The sequence below is a fragment of the Oncorhynchus mykiss genome, chromosome 14, assembly GCF_057628025.1.
Source record: "Oncorhynchus mykiss isolate SJ-2025 chromosome 14, ASM5762802v1, whole genome shotgun sequence".
NCBI classification, from domain to species: Eukaryota; Metazoa; Chordata; class Actinopteri; order Salmoniformes; family Salmonidae; genus Oncorhynchus; species Oncorhynchus mykiss.
Genome location: NC_143035.1, coordinates 6,927,545 through 6,944,702, shown reverse-complemented (window position 1 = coordinate 6,944,702; position 17,158 = coordinate 6,927,545). Strand labels below are relative to the sequence as shown.

The following is a 17,158-nucleotide window of genomic DNA, read 5'->3' as shown; positions in this document are numbered from 1 at the left end:
CACACACTGCACATTTGTTTATATACTGGATTCTTGACTTAGCTCGCTCTAATATATGTACTGCTGTACATATCCTTCTTAGTATATCTTGTGAGGGGAGGACGGCTCATAATAATGATTGGAATGGAGTGAATGGAATGGTATCAAACACATGGAAACCATGGCCCAGTACATCACTGGGGCCAAGCTTCCTGCCATCCAGGACCTCTACACCAGGCAATGTCAGAGGACGGCCCTAAACATTTGTTTTATTTATTTTTTACTGAACAATTTTTTTCCCTTCAAACTTCTTAAAGCATTGTTGGTTATGGGCTTGTAAGTAAGCATTTCAGTGTAAGGTCTGCACATGTTGTGCATGTGACAAAATGTGATAATTTTTTTAAATGTATTTGATACCATTCCACAAAATCTGCTCCAGCCATTACCACGAGCTCGTCCTCCCCAATGAAGGTGCCACCAACCTCCTATGATGGAAACCAGGTGTTCAAACGTTCATAGATGACCAGTAGGGTCAAATAATAATAATCGTGGTTGTAGAGGGTGCAACAGGTCAGCACCTCAGGAGTAAATGTCAGTTGTCTTTTCATAGCCGAGCATTCAGAGGTCGAGACAGCAGGTGCGGTAGGTAGAGAGAGAAAGGGTCGAAAACAGCAAGTCCGGGACAATGCAGCAAATCCGGTAAACAGGTCAGGGTTCCATAGCCGCAGGCAGGACAGTTGAAACTGGAGCAGCAGCACGACAAGGTAGCACGTCTGGTGAACAGGTCAGGGAGGTTCAATGGCCACAGGCAAAACAGCAGAAACTGGATCTGCAGAAATTCCATTCCAGCCATTACTATGAGCCTCCTCCCCATTTAAAGTGCCACCAGCCGCCACTGGTATATATTGCGTTTGAATTACTGTTACAGTGCTATTCGTGTTGTTTATTGGATTCATTCAGATATTTCTTGTATTTATTTTTTTTGTTATTTGTGTATTTGTTGTTGACATTTTACTGCTTTGTAAGGAGCTAGCTACATACGCATTTCACTGCACCCGCTATATCATCTGTTAAACTGTGTAAGCGACCAATTAACTTTGATTTGACGTACAGACAGATGTACAGATGTAGCCTACAGACACAGACACACACACACACACAACAGCAGGATAGACAAGACAGTATGAAACCTGAAAAGCAACATAATAAATATTATCTGGATTTATTTTAAGGCGCACACACACCATCATCATGCACTCAACGCGTGCTGTAATGTATAACAAAGGGTTACCTGAGTATACATGGCCTTCCTTTTATCTTGGAAGTCATACTATCAACTTCTGATAAAACTCAAAGTCCACAAAAGATGCATTGATACACTAACAAGCCCCCGTCCGACTTTCTCGACCAATTGCAGCCTCCCGCCTCCGTCATCCCGTTCAATAAATAATGCTTTGTAAGCCGGAATCGGCCTTCTCAACTAGTCATAATTGTTGCTTGGAAGTAGGAGACCCCTTTTCTATTCATTTTCTGCAGCTGTCGGTGTTGACTTTGTCATATTTTTAAGTAAGTTTTCCTTTCAGCTTCAAGCTTAGCCTAAACGTACTAAAACGTTGGGAAAGGTTGCCGGTGGACAGCAGCGCTGAAAGTAGATGCTCTGAAATGTTGCAATGGATTTGTAGTAGGTTACAATGTTTCAGTCCGATGTTGCAAGAAAGTCTTTGGAAGTTTGCATTTTGTTTAGGCTCGATGAAGTATGCGAAACTCCGCAACCCATGCGTCAGATACCTCTTCTGTCTAGTCAAAACAGTGTAGGCTAACTCGTTGTAGTGCAAGTGTAAGCCTATAACTTTTTTTTGCTTATCTCAAATGTAGATATACACGTATATAATTGAAATCATGTAACTCGACAGCGCGTGATTGTCAGCGTTTAGGTAGTCTGAAATGCCCCACAAAATGTACATTTACATCCGCGTTCTACCTGCGCTTATGTTCTGGCTGGCTTAACTTGTGTTAATTATGTAGGGTAATCTTGTTATCGCGAATATGTTGGCAAAATATACCTTTCTGGTCCTCCGGAATGCTCTTTGAATTATATTTTAAATGGTACGACTGACTCCCGGTTACTGTAAACCTATTTGTCCCAGGGAGAGGGTAATTTATCAGAGGTGTATTCATTACGCAGATTCTGTTGCAAAACGTTTTATACCAAACACTAAAGGTAACGTAAAAGCTGTTGGGTACATAAACGATAGTGCTGAGTGATTAATGCATTTCGAGGCCGTTTTCAGTTCTATTAGGATAATCACTGTTTTCGATTACAATTATTATTTTTAAAACATTAAATGGATTATAAAATAATGACAAACTTATTTTTGGCGCTTTTAATGGAAATTCCAAAGTCAATAATGTTTTTATGTAAACATTATTTAACTAGGTCAGTTAAGAACAAATTCTTATTTACAATGACGGCCTACCAAAAGGCAAAATGCCTCGTGTGGGGACGGGGGCTGGGATAAAAACAAATGCGACAAAGCACAGACATAAGACACATTTTTTTACTGCCAAAACATTGAAACTATTACATTGTCTGCCAGGTCCACGTTGGGTAGACATCAATAGAATAATAGGAAATTAAATCAAATGTCATTTGTGTATATTCGTTTTTATTTGACTATTTTTATTTCCGCAGTCATCTCATTTCTGCTCAGGTAGTGTCTGGCAGCCAACAAGACAAATCTAACGTAATCTGTGCTCCCCAGGTTTACTGTCTTTAGCCAACCTGTGTAGCTAGCCTGCCTATGCTGCAGCGCTGTCATTGACAATCATTTTACTAGTTCTTCAAAGTAGATATAGCACACTTTCAACCTGTCATTTAGTTGTGTACATTCCTCTCCCATGCTGTCTATGCAGTCTATCGAACGTAAGCAAGCGTAATAGTATATGTCTAGAGGGGAAGAGCTGAAGCGAGAGTTTTCACTCTTGCCAAAATGCGTTTATGGGTTATTTTGGGACAACGACTCCCATTTTTAGGGCGGAGACATTAGCATCTCGTCATTATATATAAATCTCTGATCAGTCTCTGTCGGAGCCGGAAACAGGCGCTGATTATGGTAGCTAATTACCACTCTTCTGCGCAGAACTAGGTTGAATATTTTCTTAATGAAAACTAAAACTAATTTCAGCCCAGCGTCCCACATAGTTCTTGACTTGATTTCTCTCGTAAATTATTTGATTTCTCTAGAGAAAAGGCACGTTGGGCTCACAAAAAAACCCAGAACTAAATGGAATTCAAGTGATTGAACAGAACTCGGTCAATTAGTTGTTTAATAAACCGACAAAAAATAAATGTCGGTTAATCGCTAAGCATTATTAAACAAAGTTGTATCAGTTAAAATGTAATGTTTTAAACACGTTGCCATTCCAAACTGAAAAATCGGTGACGTGTTTGTCACAAGCTACACATATATACATCATCGATTTTTCTATGTTCTAAAGTGGAGTAAAGTCTTCGGTTCCTTCAAACTTCATCCATCCACTTATTTTTTTATAGACCCAACTGAGCTAAACGTTTTTTCAACAGAATCGACATAATTAATACACCCCAGCTTTCAGACTAAAGTTCAAACTTCAAGCCATATATTGACAGTTGCTGAGGGAGGAGGGTGAAGGTCCTGTACAGACGGGGGTGGGTACTGTCAGTGTCTGAGAATAAACTACACTTGAACCACCATCAAGACAAATTAGCCTACGTAACTAAATATAGGTTACTGGATTGAATTTATTAAATTGCTTTTTTTTCTGTTAACTGACTTTTCTCACCTACACAGGATGACTACCCAGTTCCCATCCCTCTCTCCGGTGCAGAAGAAGGAACTCTCTGACATAGCCCAGAGGATCGTGGCTCCAGGGAAGGGCATTCTGGCAGCAGATGAGTCCACAGGTGAGTAGGCCAAACTGGCCATGGAGGACTGGATGAGTGGGGTGGAGAGGGTGTTGGCGAAGTGGGTGTTGTATTTTCTCAGCAAGTAGTGGTGGCCTGTATGGGTTTGGCATCTGAAGGGTAAGAGTTGGAGGTAGCCTTAATTTGAGAAGTTGCAGGAATCTGTCATTCTTGCAGGCATTGTTCTCCCCCCTGAAATGCCACTAATGTTCTTCCCTGCCAATTTCTCCGTCCAGGCACCATGAGTAACCGCCTGCAGAAGATTAACGTAGAGAACACTGAGGAGAACCGTAGGACTTTCCGCGACCTCCTGTTCTCTGCAGTTGACCCGAACTGCATTGGTGGAATCATCTTTTTTCACGAGACACTGTATCAGAAGTCTGACAAGGGTGTCCTCTTCCCCCAGGTCATCAAGGACAAGGGCATTGTGGTCGGCATCAAGGTGAGAGGACCAGCAATTCCATCCTTCAATCCTTGATCAGGGAAGTGAATTGTACTAGATCAAACACTGAAATTAGTATGCAGTTTAATTATGTAGTAGGCTAGTATGGGTATTTGGACATGGCCACACTCTTCCCATAGTCTACTGATAAGATTGGTTAGGTGAAGGCAGTTATAATCATATGCCCAACAACTCACTACTGGAGTATATACCGGTTTCACTTATCAAGATTGTGTGTGATGTAATATAATGGCATTATAACAATCAAACACTACTGGGAAAGGGTAGGCTTGGGCTCTATACTGTATATATCAGGGTATTTTGAAAGTGTGTGCTATGCCACCACTTATTGCTAAGTTAAGTATAACGAAGAAATCTATGATGTGTCAAATGAATTATTTCCAGCTCAGGGCTCAAGCTATGCATTTATGTTTGCTAAGTGTCTAAATGTCAAGCTCAAGCTTCTTGGTTACAGCCGAGACATTCAATCCCTTCCTCGATCAAGATCCCTGTTGCCTAAATGATCATATCACCACCACCTTACCTGTCACCCTAGACCCGCTTCAATTTGCTTTCCGCCCCAATTGGTCCACAGACGATGCAATCACCATCACACTGCCCTATCCCATCTGGACAAGAGGAATACCTATCGAAGAATGCTGTTCATTGACTATAGCTCAGCATTCAACACCATAGTACCCTCCAAGCTCATCATTAAGCTTGAGGCCCTGGGTTTCAACCCCGACCTGTGCAATTTTGTCCTGGACTTCCCGACGTTCCACCCCAGGTGGTGAAGGTAGGAAACATCTCCACTTTGCTGATCCTCAACACTGGGGCCCCACAAGGGTCCGTGCTCAGCCCCCTTCTGTACTCTCTGTTCACCCATGACTGTGTGGCCATGCACACCTCTAACTCAATCATCAAGTTTGCAGACAACAGTAGTAGGCTTGATGGCCAACAACCACGAGACAGCCTAAAGGGAGGAGGTGAGGGCCCTTGGAGTGTGGTGTCAGGAAAACAACCTCACTCAACGTCAACAAAACAAAGATGATTGTGGACTTCAGGAAAAAGCAGAGCACAACGTATCACCGGGGGGAAACTACTTGCCTTCTAGGACACCTACAGCACCCGATGTCACAGGAAGACTAAAAAGATCAAGGACCATAACCACCACTGTTCGCTCCGCTACCATCCACAAGGCGAGGTCAGCACAGGTGCATCAAAGCTGGGACCGAGAGACTGGAAAAACTGCTTTTATCTCAAGGCCATCAGACTGTTAAACAGCCATCACAAACAGAGGCTGCTGCCTACATACAGACTTGAAATCATTGGCCACTTTTTTTTAAATGGATCACTAGTCACTGTAATGATGCTACTTTAATAATGTTTACATCTCGCATCTCATGTTTATATACTGTATTTTGTACCCTCAATTGCATCTTGCCATGCTGCTCTGTCATTGCTCATCCATATATGTATATATTCTTATTCCATGTCTTTACTTAGATGTGTGTATTAGGTAGTTGAGGTTCTAATTCTCAGAGTAAAAACTAAACGGACACTATGAAAGCTTAACCAAGTTTATTCTCCCAGAGGGTCAATACAGCTGCATCGGACAAAAACATTTTCACACAAGCACTGATATTTAACCGTTCCTCATAGGCTGAGTCTCCTCCTACACATCATTCTTTACTGCTAGGCAGGACACTAAGTGATATGGGCCATAAACTTGTATTTTTCCCTTAAAGGTGACCTGACCTCAACCCCACTCATCACTGATCCATGGCTTTCTCCCCTTATCAATGCCTGCCACATGTAATCGCTTCCCTGCACTCAACACATTCCAACCTTAATTGCCCACACTATATACCTTCCTCCTATAACCATTAACTTCTGGACTAGACCCTCTAAACCTCAGCACTCCCTCAGTGACCTGAATAAGCATATTTCATTCTCGGAACCCAACATGTGGAATTGTTAGCTATTGCTGCACTGTCGGAACTAGAAGCACAAGCATTTCGCTACACTCACAATAACATCTGCTAACCATGTGTATGTGACTAATAAAATGAGATTTTTAAAATTGTATTGTGCCCCCCCCATAAAAAAGTTTGGGGAAATAGCGCCCCCTGTGTGCACTTTTGGTTATACATACCCCGGTATGGTACAAAATCGCTACCACTGTATGAACATCTGGATACCACCCAACCCTAGGAAAGGGGTTATAGTTTGACCGTTTGTTTTCTAGGTGGACAATGGCACAGCTGGTCTGAATGGAACAGATGGAGAGATGACCACACAGGGTAAGAATAGCTCATTTATTTTGCAACTCTAAGTAACAAATGCATTAAAGCTATACATTAAAATCAACCAGCTTCTCCAATCTCCCTAGCCCACATTTAGTCAGTTTGACATGGTGGCATGACCATGGAAGCAATGTATTATATAAACCTCTTTCATCAGGTCTTGATGGACTCTCGGGGCGTTGTGCTCAGTACAAGAAGGACGGTTGTGACTTCGCCAAGTGGAGGTGTGTGCTCAAGATTTCAGACGCCTGCCCCTCAGCCCTCGCCATTGCAGAGAACGCTAACGTACTTGCCAGATACGCCAGTATCTGCCAACAGGTGTGTGCATGCCATGAGAACTTTGTTTTAAAACTGTAGTGTTTAGGGTAGGATAAAATATAATGTCTCAGAGGGGGAAATTGTCTTAGACACACAGTACTGCTACTGTATACACTACCTGACTTTACGCACAAAACTAACAAATGAACTGAGAAATTCCTCAAAGGCAAGATTTGTCCATATACTGTGTCCACATGTGATAACTGTCCTCTCCTCAGAATGGCCTGGTGCCCATTGTGGAGCCAGAGATTCTGCCTGATGGAGACCATGACCTGCTGTGCACTCAGTACGTCACCGAGAAGGTGATGATAACCTTGCTGTCCTCTCAAATACTTTGTTGGCCTTCAGTTAAACACTCGTGAATCACATTTCTGTCATTTTCTCTCCCTTCCACAAAGCCAGTGCTGTACTGGTTTACCAGTATGGAATTACAAACTCATCCCTCATTCTCCTCTTAGTCATGCCCCAATTTAAGTTCACATCACTGAACCTGAACCAAACGCCTCTCTAAACCCAACCCTCCCCTCACCAGGTTCTGGCTGCCACGTACAAGGCCCTGAACGATCACCATGTCTACTTGGAGGGCACCCTGCTGAAGCCTAACATGGTCACCGCCGGACACTCCTGCCCCAAGAAGTTCACCCCCCAGGAGGTCGGCATGGCCACCGTCACTGCCCTGAGGCGCACTGTCCCTGCCGCCGTGCCTGGTGAGACTGGGTTGGGGGTTTGTCGAGGTGGTGATGGTAATGTAAGTATTGGGATGTGATCCAACACAGTGATTGTCCCAAACAGGTGAGGTTAGGTGAAAAGGTAGACTTGAAACTTGAAGTAAAAACTGTATATTTGGTTGATCGATGATGCCAAAATGAAACCATCACCAAATTGCTAAACATTCTACCCCACCCCAAGGCATCACCTTCCTGTCTGGAGGCCAGAGCGAGGAAGAGGCCACTCAGAACCTGAACGCCATGAACCAGACGGCCCTGCACCGGCCCTGGAAGCTCTCCTTCTCCTACGGCCGTGCACTCCAGGCCTCCGCCCTCGCCGCCTGGAAGGGCAAGGCCGCCAACAAGAAAGCGGCACAGGATGCCTTCACCTCCAGAGCCAAGGTAAGATGGAGGGGCTATGCTATTTTAGGGTAGGGTTGACACCTTGCTTAGAGGTGCAGGCTACATGAATATCATTGGAACGCTATTGTATGGTGTAGTTTTCTTGTATCCTGAAGTAGTGTCCCATTTGCGGTCTCCTTTCTCGCTCTCAATGCTTCATTCTGGAACCACATACCTTGATTACTGAATCACAAATGTACATTTTCAGAGCAATGGCCTTGCCTCCAAGGGAGAGTACACAGTGGTGAGCAGCGCTGACCAGGCCTCCATGCAGTCCCTGCACACAGCTAACTACGTCTACTAACTAGACCACATGTCAGACAAGGACCAAAGAATGCAGAAAATGTCCCCTGTACACGTCCCGTCCCTTCTCATTCCTGCAATGACAACATTCCCCTATGACCAATCCAGTTGTACAAGTTATTATTTTACTACTAATAAACAGATTGAGTAAATTAAATAAATGTGAAATGTTTAAACTTGGGCCTCCAGAGTGGCGATGCTAGAGGCATCACTACAGACCCTGGTTTGAGTCCAGGCTGTATCACAATCGGCTGTGATTGGGAGTCTCATAGTGCGACGCACAATTGGTCCAGCACCGTTTGGGTTTGGCTGGGGTAGGCCGTCATTGTAGATAAGATTTTGTTCTTAACTGACTTGCCTACTTAAATAAAGGTTTTTAAAAAACTAGCTGTTGTAAATGTGTCATGCTGTGTGTGGGCGGGAATACATTTAGGGGGTTGTCTGTAAATGAATTAAATGGCCAAAGCATTTAACAATAATGCCATTTGCTGAAAATGTGACATTAACAATGTATAGAACCTACATGTTGAACTGTAATGGCTACAATTGTTGGCTGGATTAAAAAGGGTGACTTTCATGAGGTGGGTACTTAAAACAAAAATAAATTATATATATATATATATATATATATATATATATATATATATATATATATATATATATATATATATATATATATATATATATATATATATATATATATATATATATATATATACACTACCATTCAAAAGTTTAGGGCCACTAAGAAATGTCCATGTTTTTGAATGTTTTTTTTTTTATAGTCCATTTAAAATAACATCAAATTGATTGTTGTAAGTGACTATGTAGCTGATTAAAAATATATATATTTATCAACATAGGCCCATTATCAGCAACCACCACTCCTGTGTTCCAATGGCATGTTAGCTATTCCAAGTTTATCATTTTAAAAGGCTACTTGATCATTAGAAAACCCTTGTTAGCACAGCTAAACTGTTCTCCTGATTTAATGACGTGATAACTAGTTGAGTATCTGGAGCATCAGTATTTGTGGGTTTGATTATAGGCTCAAAATGGCCAGAAACAGAACTTCTGAAACTTGTCAGTCTATTCTTGTTCTGAGAAATGAAGGTTATTCCACGTGAGAAAATGCCAACAAACTGAAGATTTTGTACAACACTGTACTACTCCCTTCATAGAACAGAACTGGCTCTAACCAGAAGGAGTTGGATGCCCCGGTGCACAACTGAGCAAGTACATTAGTGTCTAGTTTGAGAAACAGATGCCTCACAAGTCCTCAACTGGTAGCTTCATTAAATAGTACCCGCAAAACACCTGTCTCAACGTCAACAGTGAAGAGGCGACTCCAGGATGCTGGCCTTCTAGGCAGAGTTCCTCTGCCCATCTTTTCTTTTTATAGGCCAGTCTGAGATGGCCTTTTCTTTGCAGTTATGCCTAAAACGCCAGCATCCTGGAGCTGCCTCTTCACTGTTGACGTTGAGATTGGTTTTTGCGGGTACTACTTAATGAAGCTGCTAGTTGAGGACTTGCTTGAGACACCTCACTAGACACTAATGTACTTGTCCTCTTGCTCAGTTGTGCACCGAGGCCTCCCACTCTATTCTAGTTAGAGCCAGTTTGTGCTGTTCTGTGAAGGGAGTAGCACACAGCATTGTACGAGATCTTCAGTTTCTTGGCTATTTCTCAGAACAAGAATAGATTGACGAGTTGCAAAAGAAAGTCCTTTGTTTCTGGCCATTTTAAGCCTGTAATCGAACCCACACATTTTGATGCTCCAGATACTCAACAAGTCAAAAGAAGGCCAGCTTTATTGCTTCTTTAACTTCTTGGATATACGGGGCGCTCTTTTAATTTATGGATAAAAAAACGTGCCCGTTTTAAGCGTGGGGGTGGAAACATCATGCTTTGGGGCTGTTTTTCTGCAAAGGGACCAGGATGACTGATCCGTGTAAAGGAAAGAATGAATGGGGCCATGTATCGTGAGATTTTGAGTGAAAACCTCCTTCCATCAGCAAGGGCATTGAAGATGAAACGTGGCTGGGTCTTTCAGCATGACAATGATCCCAAACACACCTCCCGGGCAACGAAGGAGTGGTTTTGTAAGAAGCATTTCAAGGTCCTGGTGTGGCCTAGCCAGTCTCCAGATCTCAACCCCATAGAAAATCTTTGGAGGGAGTTGAAAGTCCGTGTTTCCCAGAAACAGCCCCAAAACATCACTGCTCTAGAGGAGATCTGCATGGAGGAATGGGCCAAAATACCAGCAACAGTGTGTGAAGACTTACAGAAAACGTTTGACCTCTGTCCTTGCCAACAAAGGGTATATAACAAAGTATTGAGATAAACTTTTGTTACTGACCAAATACTTATTTTCCACCATAATTTGCAAATAAATTCATTAAAAATCCTACAATGTGATTTTCTGGATTTTTTTTCCAATTTTGTCTGTCATAGTTGAAGTGTACCTATGATGAAAATTACAGGCCTCTCATCTTTTTAAGTGGGAGAACTTGCACAATTGGTGGCTGACAATACTTTTTTGCCCCACTGTATATGCATATTCTTGGTATCATTTGAATGGAAACATTCTGAAGTTTGTGGAAATGTTCATTGAATGTAGGAGAATATAACACAGATCTGGTGGAAGAAAAGAGAAAGAAAGAGCATACGTTTTCTGTTTTTTATTGTTGTAGCATCATCTTTCACATGTACTAGAATAGCCACAGGGAGATCATTTTGATGGATAACACAAGAGGGTAACTGTAGGTGTGCAAAGTTTCAGACGAATAACTTCAGGAATGGGTGAGCTACATGACATTTAGCATGAAGTCACACAAGTTGCCCAAATGGCCAAATTGGCGAAATGACCTAACACACAACTTTTTTTTTATAAATTTGTTTTTTTAAATATTAGAAAAAAAAGGGGTAGACCCTTTGGAAGTCTTCTACACAATATTTTTCTGCCTGTGCCATGTCCCATAGCAATCTCTTTCTGATGTAAAGCAGAGGCAAACTGAACAAGTGGTGCAGGTGATGGGGGACTTCATGCGACACAGAACACAACGACGCCTCCATGCTGTGCCCTTTTGGCCCTGAGGCACAGTCATGCCTGCTGTAATGAACTGTGGCATATGAACACCACTGGAGGCAGGAGAAGAGGTAGAGCGGGCAGCTTGGCACCGGGGGCTCCCAGTCAGAGTCACTATCACTGTGAAAGAAAACAAAAATAATATTTGTATTGTATGAGCCTTTTATCATCACATAAAATAAACATATGTATAGAGCAGAGGGAACAGTCACTAAGGTGAAGTGCTGTTCCATTCAACTCTGGCCATTGTTGTGGGCCTGCCCTCCCCCAACAGCACCCAATGGCTATTTCATATGGAAATGGAGAGGAGTAGCAGGCGCAGTAGCCATGGGTGTGTTTGCTGTTCTACTCCATTCCATTTGAAGAAAAAAAAAATATATATATATACAGTGCCTTGCGAAAGTATTCGGCCCCCTTGAACTTTGCGACCTTTTGCCACATTTCAGACTTCAAACATAAAGATATAAAACTGTATTTTTTTGTGAAGAATCAACAACAAGTGGGACACAATCATGAAGTGGAACGACATTTATTGGATATTTCTAACTTTTTTTACAAATCAAAAACTGAAAAATTGGGCGTGCAAAATTATTCAGCCCCTTTACTTTCAGTGCAGCAAACTCTCTCCAGAAGTTCAGTGAGGATCTCTGAATGATCCAATGTTGACCTAAATGACTAATGATGATAAATACAATCCACCTGTGTGTAATCAAGTCTCCGTATAAATGCACCTGCACTGTGATAGTCTCAGAGGTCCGTTAAAAGCGCAGAGAGCACCATGAAGAACAAGGAACACACCAGGCAGGTCCGAGATACTGATACTTAAAGCCGGATTTGGATACAAAAAGATTTCCCAAGCTTTAAACGTCCCAAGGAGCACTGTGCAAGCGATAATATTGAAATGGAAGGAGTATCAGACCACTGCAAATCTACCAAGACCTGGCCGTCCCTCTAAACTTTCAGCTCATACAAGGAGAAGACTGATCAGAGATGCAGCCAAGAGGCCCATGATCACTCTGGATGAACTGCAGGACAACAATCAGTCGTATATTGCACAAATCTGGCCTTTATGGAAGAGTGGCAAGAAGAAAGCCATTTCTTAAAGATATCCATAAAATGTGTCGTTTAAAGTTTGCCACAAGCCACCTGGGAGACACACCAAACATGTGGAAGAAGGTGCTCTGGTCAGATGAAACCAAAATTGAACTTTTTGGCAACAATGCAAAACGTTAGGTTTGGCGTAAAAGCAACACAGCTGAACACACCATCCCCACTGTCAAACATGGTGGTGGCAGCATCATGGTTTGGGCCTGCTTTTCTTCAGCAGGGACAGGGAAGATGGTTAAAATGGATGGGAAGATGGATGGAGCCAAATACAGGACCATTCTGGAAGAAAACCTGATGGAGTCTGCAAAAGACCTGAGACTGGGACGGAGATTTGTCTTCCAACAAGACAATGATCCAAAACATAAAGCAAAATCTACAATGGAATGGTTCAAAAATAAACATATCCAGGTGTTAGAATGGCCAAGTCAAAGTCCAGACCTGAATCCAATCGAGAATCTGTGGAAAGAACTGAAAACTGCTGTTCACAAATGCTCTCCATCCAACCTCACTGAGCACGCCCAATTTTTCAGTTTTTGATTTGTTAAAAAAGTTTGAAATATCCAATAAATGCCGTTCCACTTCATGATTGTGTCCCACTTGTTGTTGATCCTTCACAAAAAAATACAGTTTTATATCTTTATGTTTGAAGCTTGAAATGTGGCAAAAGGTCGCAAAGTTCAAGGGGGCCGAATACTTTCGCAAGGCACTGTATATACATACACACACACCAACCAACAAACAAGCAACACACACACACACACAAACCAACAAACAAGCAACACACACAGGTTATGGGTCGTACACACACACACACACTATAGCCAATGTGTACTTTACACATTTCATCACACATTTCATTGCAAATTGGAAAAAAAATCTATATATATTTTTGCAAAATAAAAATATATATATATATTTATATTTCATAAAACGGAGTTAGCACTTACCAGTCCAGAAGTACGTCCTGTCCTTGCAGAAACAGCTCCTCAATGTTTGAAACATAACACTCAAAGATTCCTCAAACAAAAAATCTGTCTCACTTTCCCGATCAATCTCTTCTATAAACTGGTGCAGATCTGTATAAGTAGACTTGGACTTCGCTTTTCCTGATTTATTCGCCATGATGTCTTCAATGAAATCGTTGAAAAAACACTTTCCAAAACACTGCTGTGCGTAACAAGCGTGACTGCAACTACTCTGATGGTCAATGGTGAGAATGAAGTTCGTTACATGTGCGTTTACAAACAAGGGATGGTGGTCCAAACCATAACCATCACATACTGGCGTTTACCTCAGCTCATTGGCTATCTACCCAGCTAGATTTCAAGAAGATCAGTGGTCAGTGGGCAGAAATACATTCAATCAACAAAGCTTCGCTAATATTATTGGTGCGCAATGAAGTCATTGGTCTTTGTCTTCAAATCAGTTTACTTTGGTCAATACTCCCCGCAAAAAAAAACAATGGCTGTGTTGCAAACATCCAGAGGATCGCACTGAAACCAACTATGACTAGATAAACAATTGTTTAGTGTGTGTAATTACGTTGAATGCTCCGTCAAAAGTTGATAGAGATGGAATTCACGACACAAACAGTTTACAAAATGTTTAGTTTTAGGCTATAAAAATTGATTTTATCAAAGAAAACGGCACATCATTTGATCTCTCGGACCCTCAGGAAGAAAAATAAGAGCAAGATACCAGAATGTAAGTCATCATTTTACCTTCAGATGTGAATATGTAAAAACTGTCATGGCGGAAAATGTTTGTTGTTGATATTTTAAATCGGAAAATGTAGTTTGATTACCAAGATTCTAATCTTTTGAAGGATGTAAGACACTTGCATTTTCAAGAATGTTTAATGTTACGATGTTGTATTTTTAGTTAGTCATACTGAAATTTCCCCTGATGTTGATCCCTGTAGGGGGATCGCAGCCATAAGAGGATATAATGATATGTTGTGTTACCTAATCTGCCATTGGAACACAGGAGTGGTGGTTGTTAATGGGCCTCTGTAGATATTCCATAAATAAACCGTTTCCAGCTACAATGTCTATACTGTATTTCAATGGACAAAAAATGTGCTTTTCTTTCAAAAACAAGGACATTTCTAAGTGACCCCAAACTTTTGAACGGTAGTGTGTATACAGTGGGGAGAACAAGTATTTGATACACTGCCGATTTTGCAGGTTTTCCTACTTACAAAGCATGTAGAGGTCTGTAATTTTTATCATAGTTACACTTCAACTTTGAGACATTCATTTTCATTTTATTGCATGACAAGTATTTGATCACCTACCAACCAGCAAGAATTCCGGCTCTCACAGACCTGTTAGACATCAGGGAAAAAAATTGTAGACCTGCACAAGGCTGGGATGGGCTACAGGACAATAGGCAAGCAGCTTGGTGAGAAGGCAACAACTGTTGGCGCAATTATTAGAAAATGGAAGAAGTTCAAGATGACGGTCAATCACCCTCGGTCTGGGGCTCTATGCAAGATCTCACCTCGTGGGGCATCAATGATCATGAGGAAGGTGAGGGATCAGCCCAGAACTACACGGCAGGACCTGGTCAATGACCTAAAGAGAGCTGGGACCACAGTCTCAAAGAAAACCATTAGTAACTCACTACGCCGTCATGGATTAAAATCCTGCAGCGCACGCAAGGTCCCCCTGCTCAAGCCAGCGCATGTCCAGGCCCGTCTGAAGTTTGCCAATGACCATCTGGATGATCCAGAGGAGGAATGGGAGAAGATCATGTGGTCTGATGAGGCAAAAATATATATGTGTTTGGAGGAAGAAGAAGGAGGAGTTCAACCCCAAGAACACCATCCCAACCGTGAAGCATGGAGGTGGAAACATCATTCTTTGGGGATGCTTTTCTGCAAAGGGGACAGGACGACTGCACAGTATTGAGGGGAGGATGGATGGGGCCATGTATCGCGAGATCTTGGCCAACAACCTCCTTCCCTCAGTAAGAGCATTGAAGATGGGTCATGGCTGGGTCTTCCAGCATGACAACGACCTGAAACACACAGCCAGGGCAACTAAGGAGTGGCTCCGTAAGAAGCATCTCAAGGTCCTGGAGTGGGCCAAAATCCCTGCTGCAGTGTGTGCAAATCTGTTCAAGAACTACAGGAAACGTATGATCTCTGTAATTGCAAACAAAGGTTTCTGTACCAAATATTAAGTTCTGCTTTTCTGATGTATCAAATACTTATGTCATGCAATAAAATGCTAATTAATTACTTAAAAATCATACAATGTGATTTTCTGAATTTTTGTTTTAGATTCCATCTCTCACAGTTGAAGTGTACCTATGATTTAAAAAATTACAGCCCTCTACATGCTTTGTATGTAGGAAAACCTGCAAAATCGGCAGTGTATCAAATACTTGTTCTCCCCACTGTATATATATATGTACCAGTCAAAAGTTTGGACACACCTACTGCGCCACTCGGGAGCTTCACACCCTACTCAAGGGTTTTTGTTGATGTACTTGGTCTTTTATGAAATAGCCCTGCCTTGTCACAACTGATTGTCTCAAATGCATTGAAAGAAATTCCACAAATTAACTTAAGGCACACCTGTTAATTAAAATGCATTCCAGGTAACTACCTCATGAAGCTGGTTGAGAATGCCAAGGATGGCTACTTTGAAGAATACACAATTTGATTTGTTTAACATTTGTGGTTACTACATGATTTCATAGTTGATGTAGTCACTATTGAGTCAAAAGCTTTTTTGAAATCAACGAAGCATGAGAAGACTAACTTTTTTGTTTGTTAATTAGGGTGTGCAGGGTGAATACGTGGTCTGTCATACGGTAATTTGGTGAAAACACAATTTGACATTTTCTCAATAAATTTTCACTGAGGAAATGTACACGTCTGCTGTTGATGTATATCCCACAATTATTGGGCTCAAATTTGTCTCCCATTTTGTGGATTAGGGTGATCAGTCCTTGGTTCCAAATATTATGGAAGATCTCTCTTAAGTGACAACCTCATCTCTGTACCCCACCCATACAATTTTCTGTAAGGTCCCTCAGTCGAGCAGTGAATATCAAACAGATTCACCCACAAAGACCAGGGAGATTTTCCAATGCCTCGCAAAGAAGGGCACCTATTGGAAGATGGGTCAATATAAAGAAAGCAGATATTGAATGTCCCTTTGAGCATGGTGAAGTTATTAATTACACTTTGGATGGTGTATCAATACACCCAGTCACTACAAAAATAGTCATCCTTTCATTATATATTTTTTAAAGTAGGCAAGTCAGTTAAGAACAAATTCTTATTTACAATGACGGCCTAACTTGGACGATGCTGGGCCAATTGTCTGCCGCCCTATGGGACTCCCAATCACAGCCGGTTGTGATATAGACTGGAATCAAACCAGGGTCTGTAGTGACGCCTCTAGCACTGAGATGCACTGCCTTAGGAAGCTCCCGAGTGGCGCAGCTGTCTAACTCAGTTGCCGGAGAGGAAGCAAACCGCTCAGGGATTTTACCATGAGGCCAATGGTGACTAAAACGGTTAGAGTTTAATGGCTGTGATAGGAGAAA

At 41.9% G+C, this 17,158-nt stretch overlaps 1 protein-coding gene across 1 annotated transcript; it reads left to right on the top strand.

Annotated features, from left to right (window-relative positions):
• Positions 1-1,282: 1,282 nt before the first annotated feature.
• Positions 1,283-8,787, top strand: LOC110488635 (fructose-bisphosphate aldolase B). The gene is made up of 9 exons (XM_021560928.3): positions 1,283-1,545; positions 3,810-3,922; positions 4,159-4,364; positions 6,613-6,667; positions 6,828-6,988; positions 7,207-7,290; positions 7,521-7,695; positions 7,898-8,097; positions 8,306-8,787. The coding sequence occupies exons 2-9, from the start codon at positions 3,811-3,813 to the stop codon at positions 8,399-8,401; spliced, it is 1,089 nt and encodes a 362-aa protein (XP_021416603.3). The 5' UTR covers positions 1,283-1,545; position 3,810; the 3' UTR covers positions 8,402-8,787.
• Positions 8,788-17,158: the final 8,371 nt, after the last annotated feature.

What these genes read in the sequence shown, in the direction of transcription:
- LOC110488635 (XM_021560928.3), top strand. Translation starts at nt 3,811, where the DNA reads ATGACTACCCAGTTCCCATCCCTCTCTCCGGTGCAGAAGAAGGAACTC. An exon ending in ACGCCAGTATCTGCCAACAG is followed by an intron (nt 6,989 to 7,206) that starts GTGTGTGCATGC and finishes TCCTCTCCTCAG; the next exon opens with AATGGCCTGGTGCCCATTGT. An exon ending in CTCAGTACGTCACCGAGAAG is followed by an intron (nt 7,291 to 7,520) that starts GTGATGATAACC and finishes TCCCCTCACCAG; the next exon opens with GTTCTGGCTGCCACGTACAA.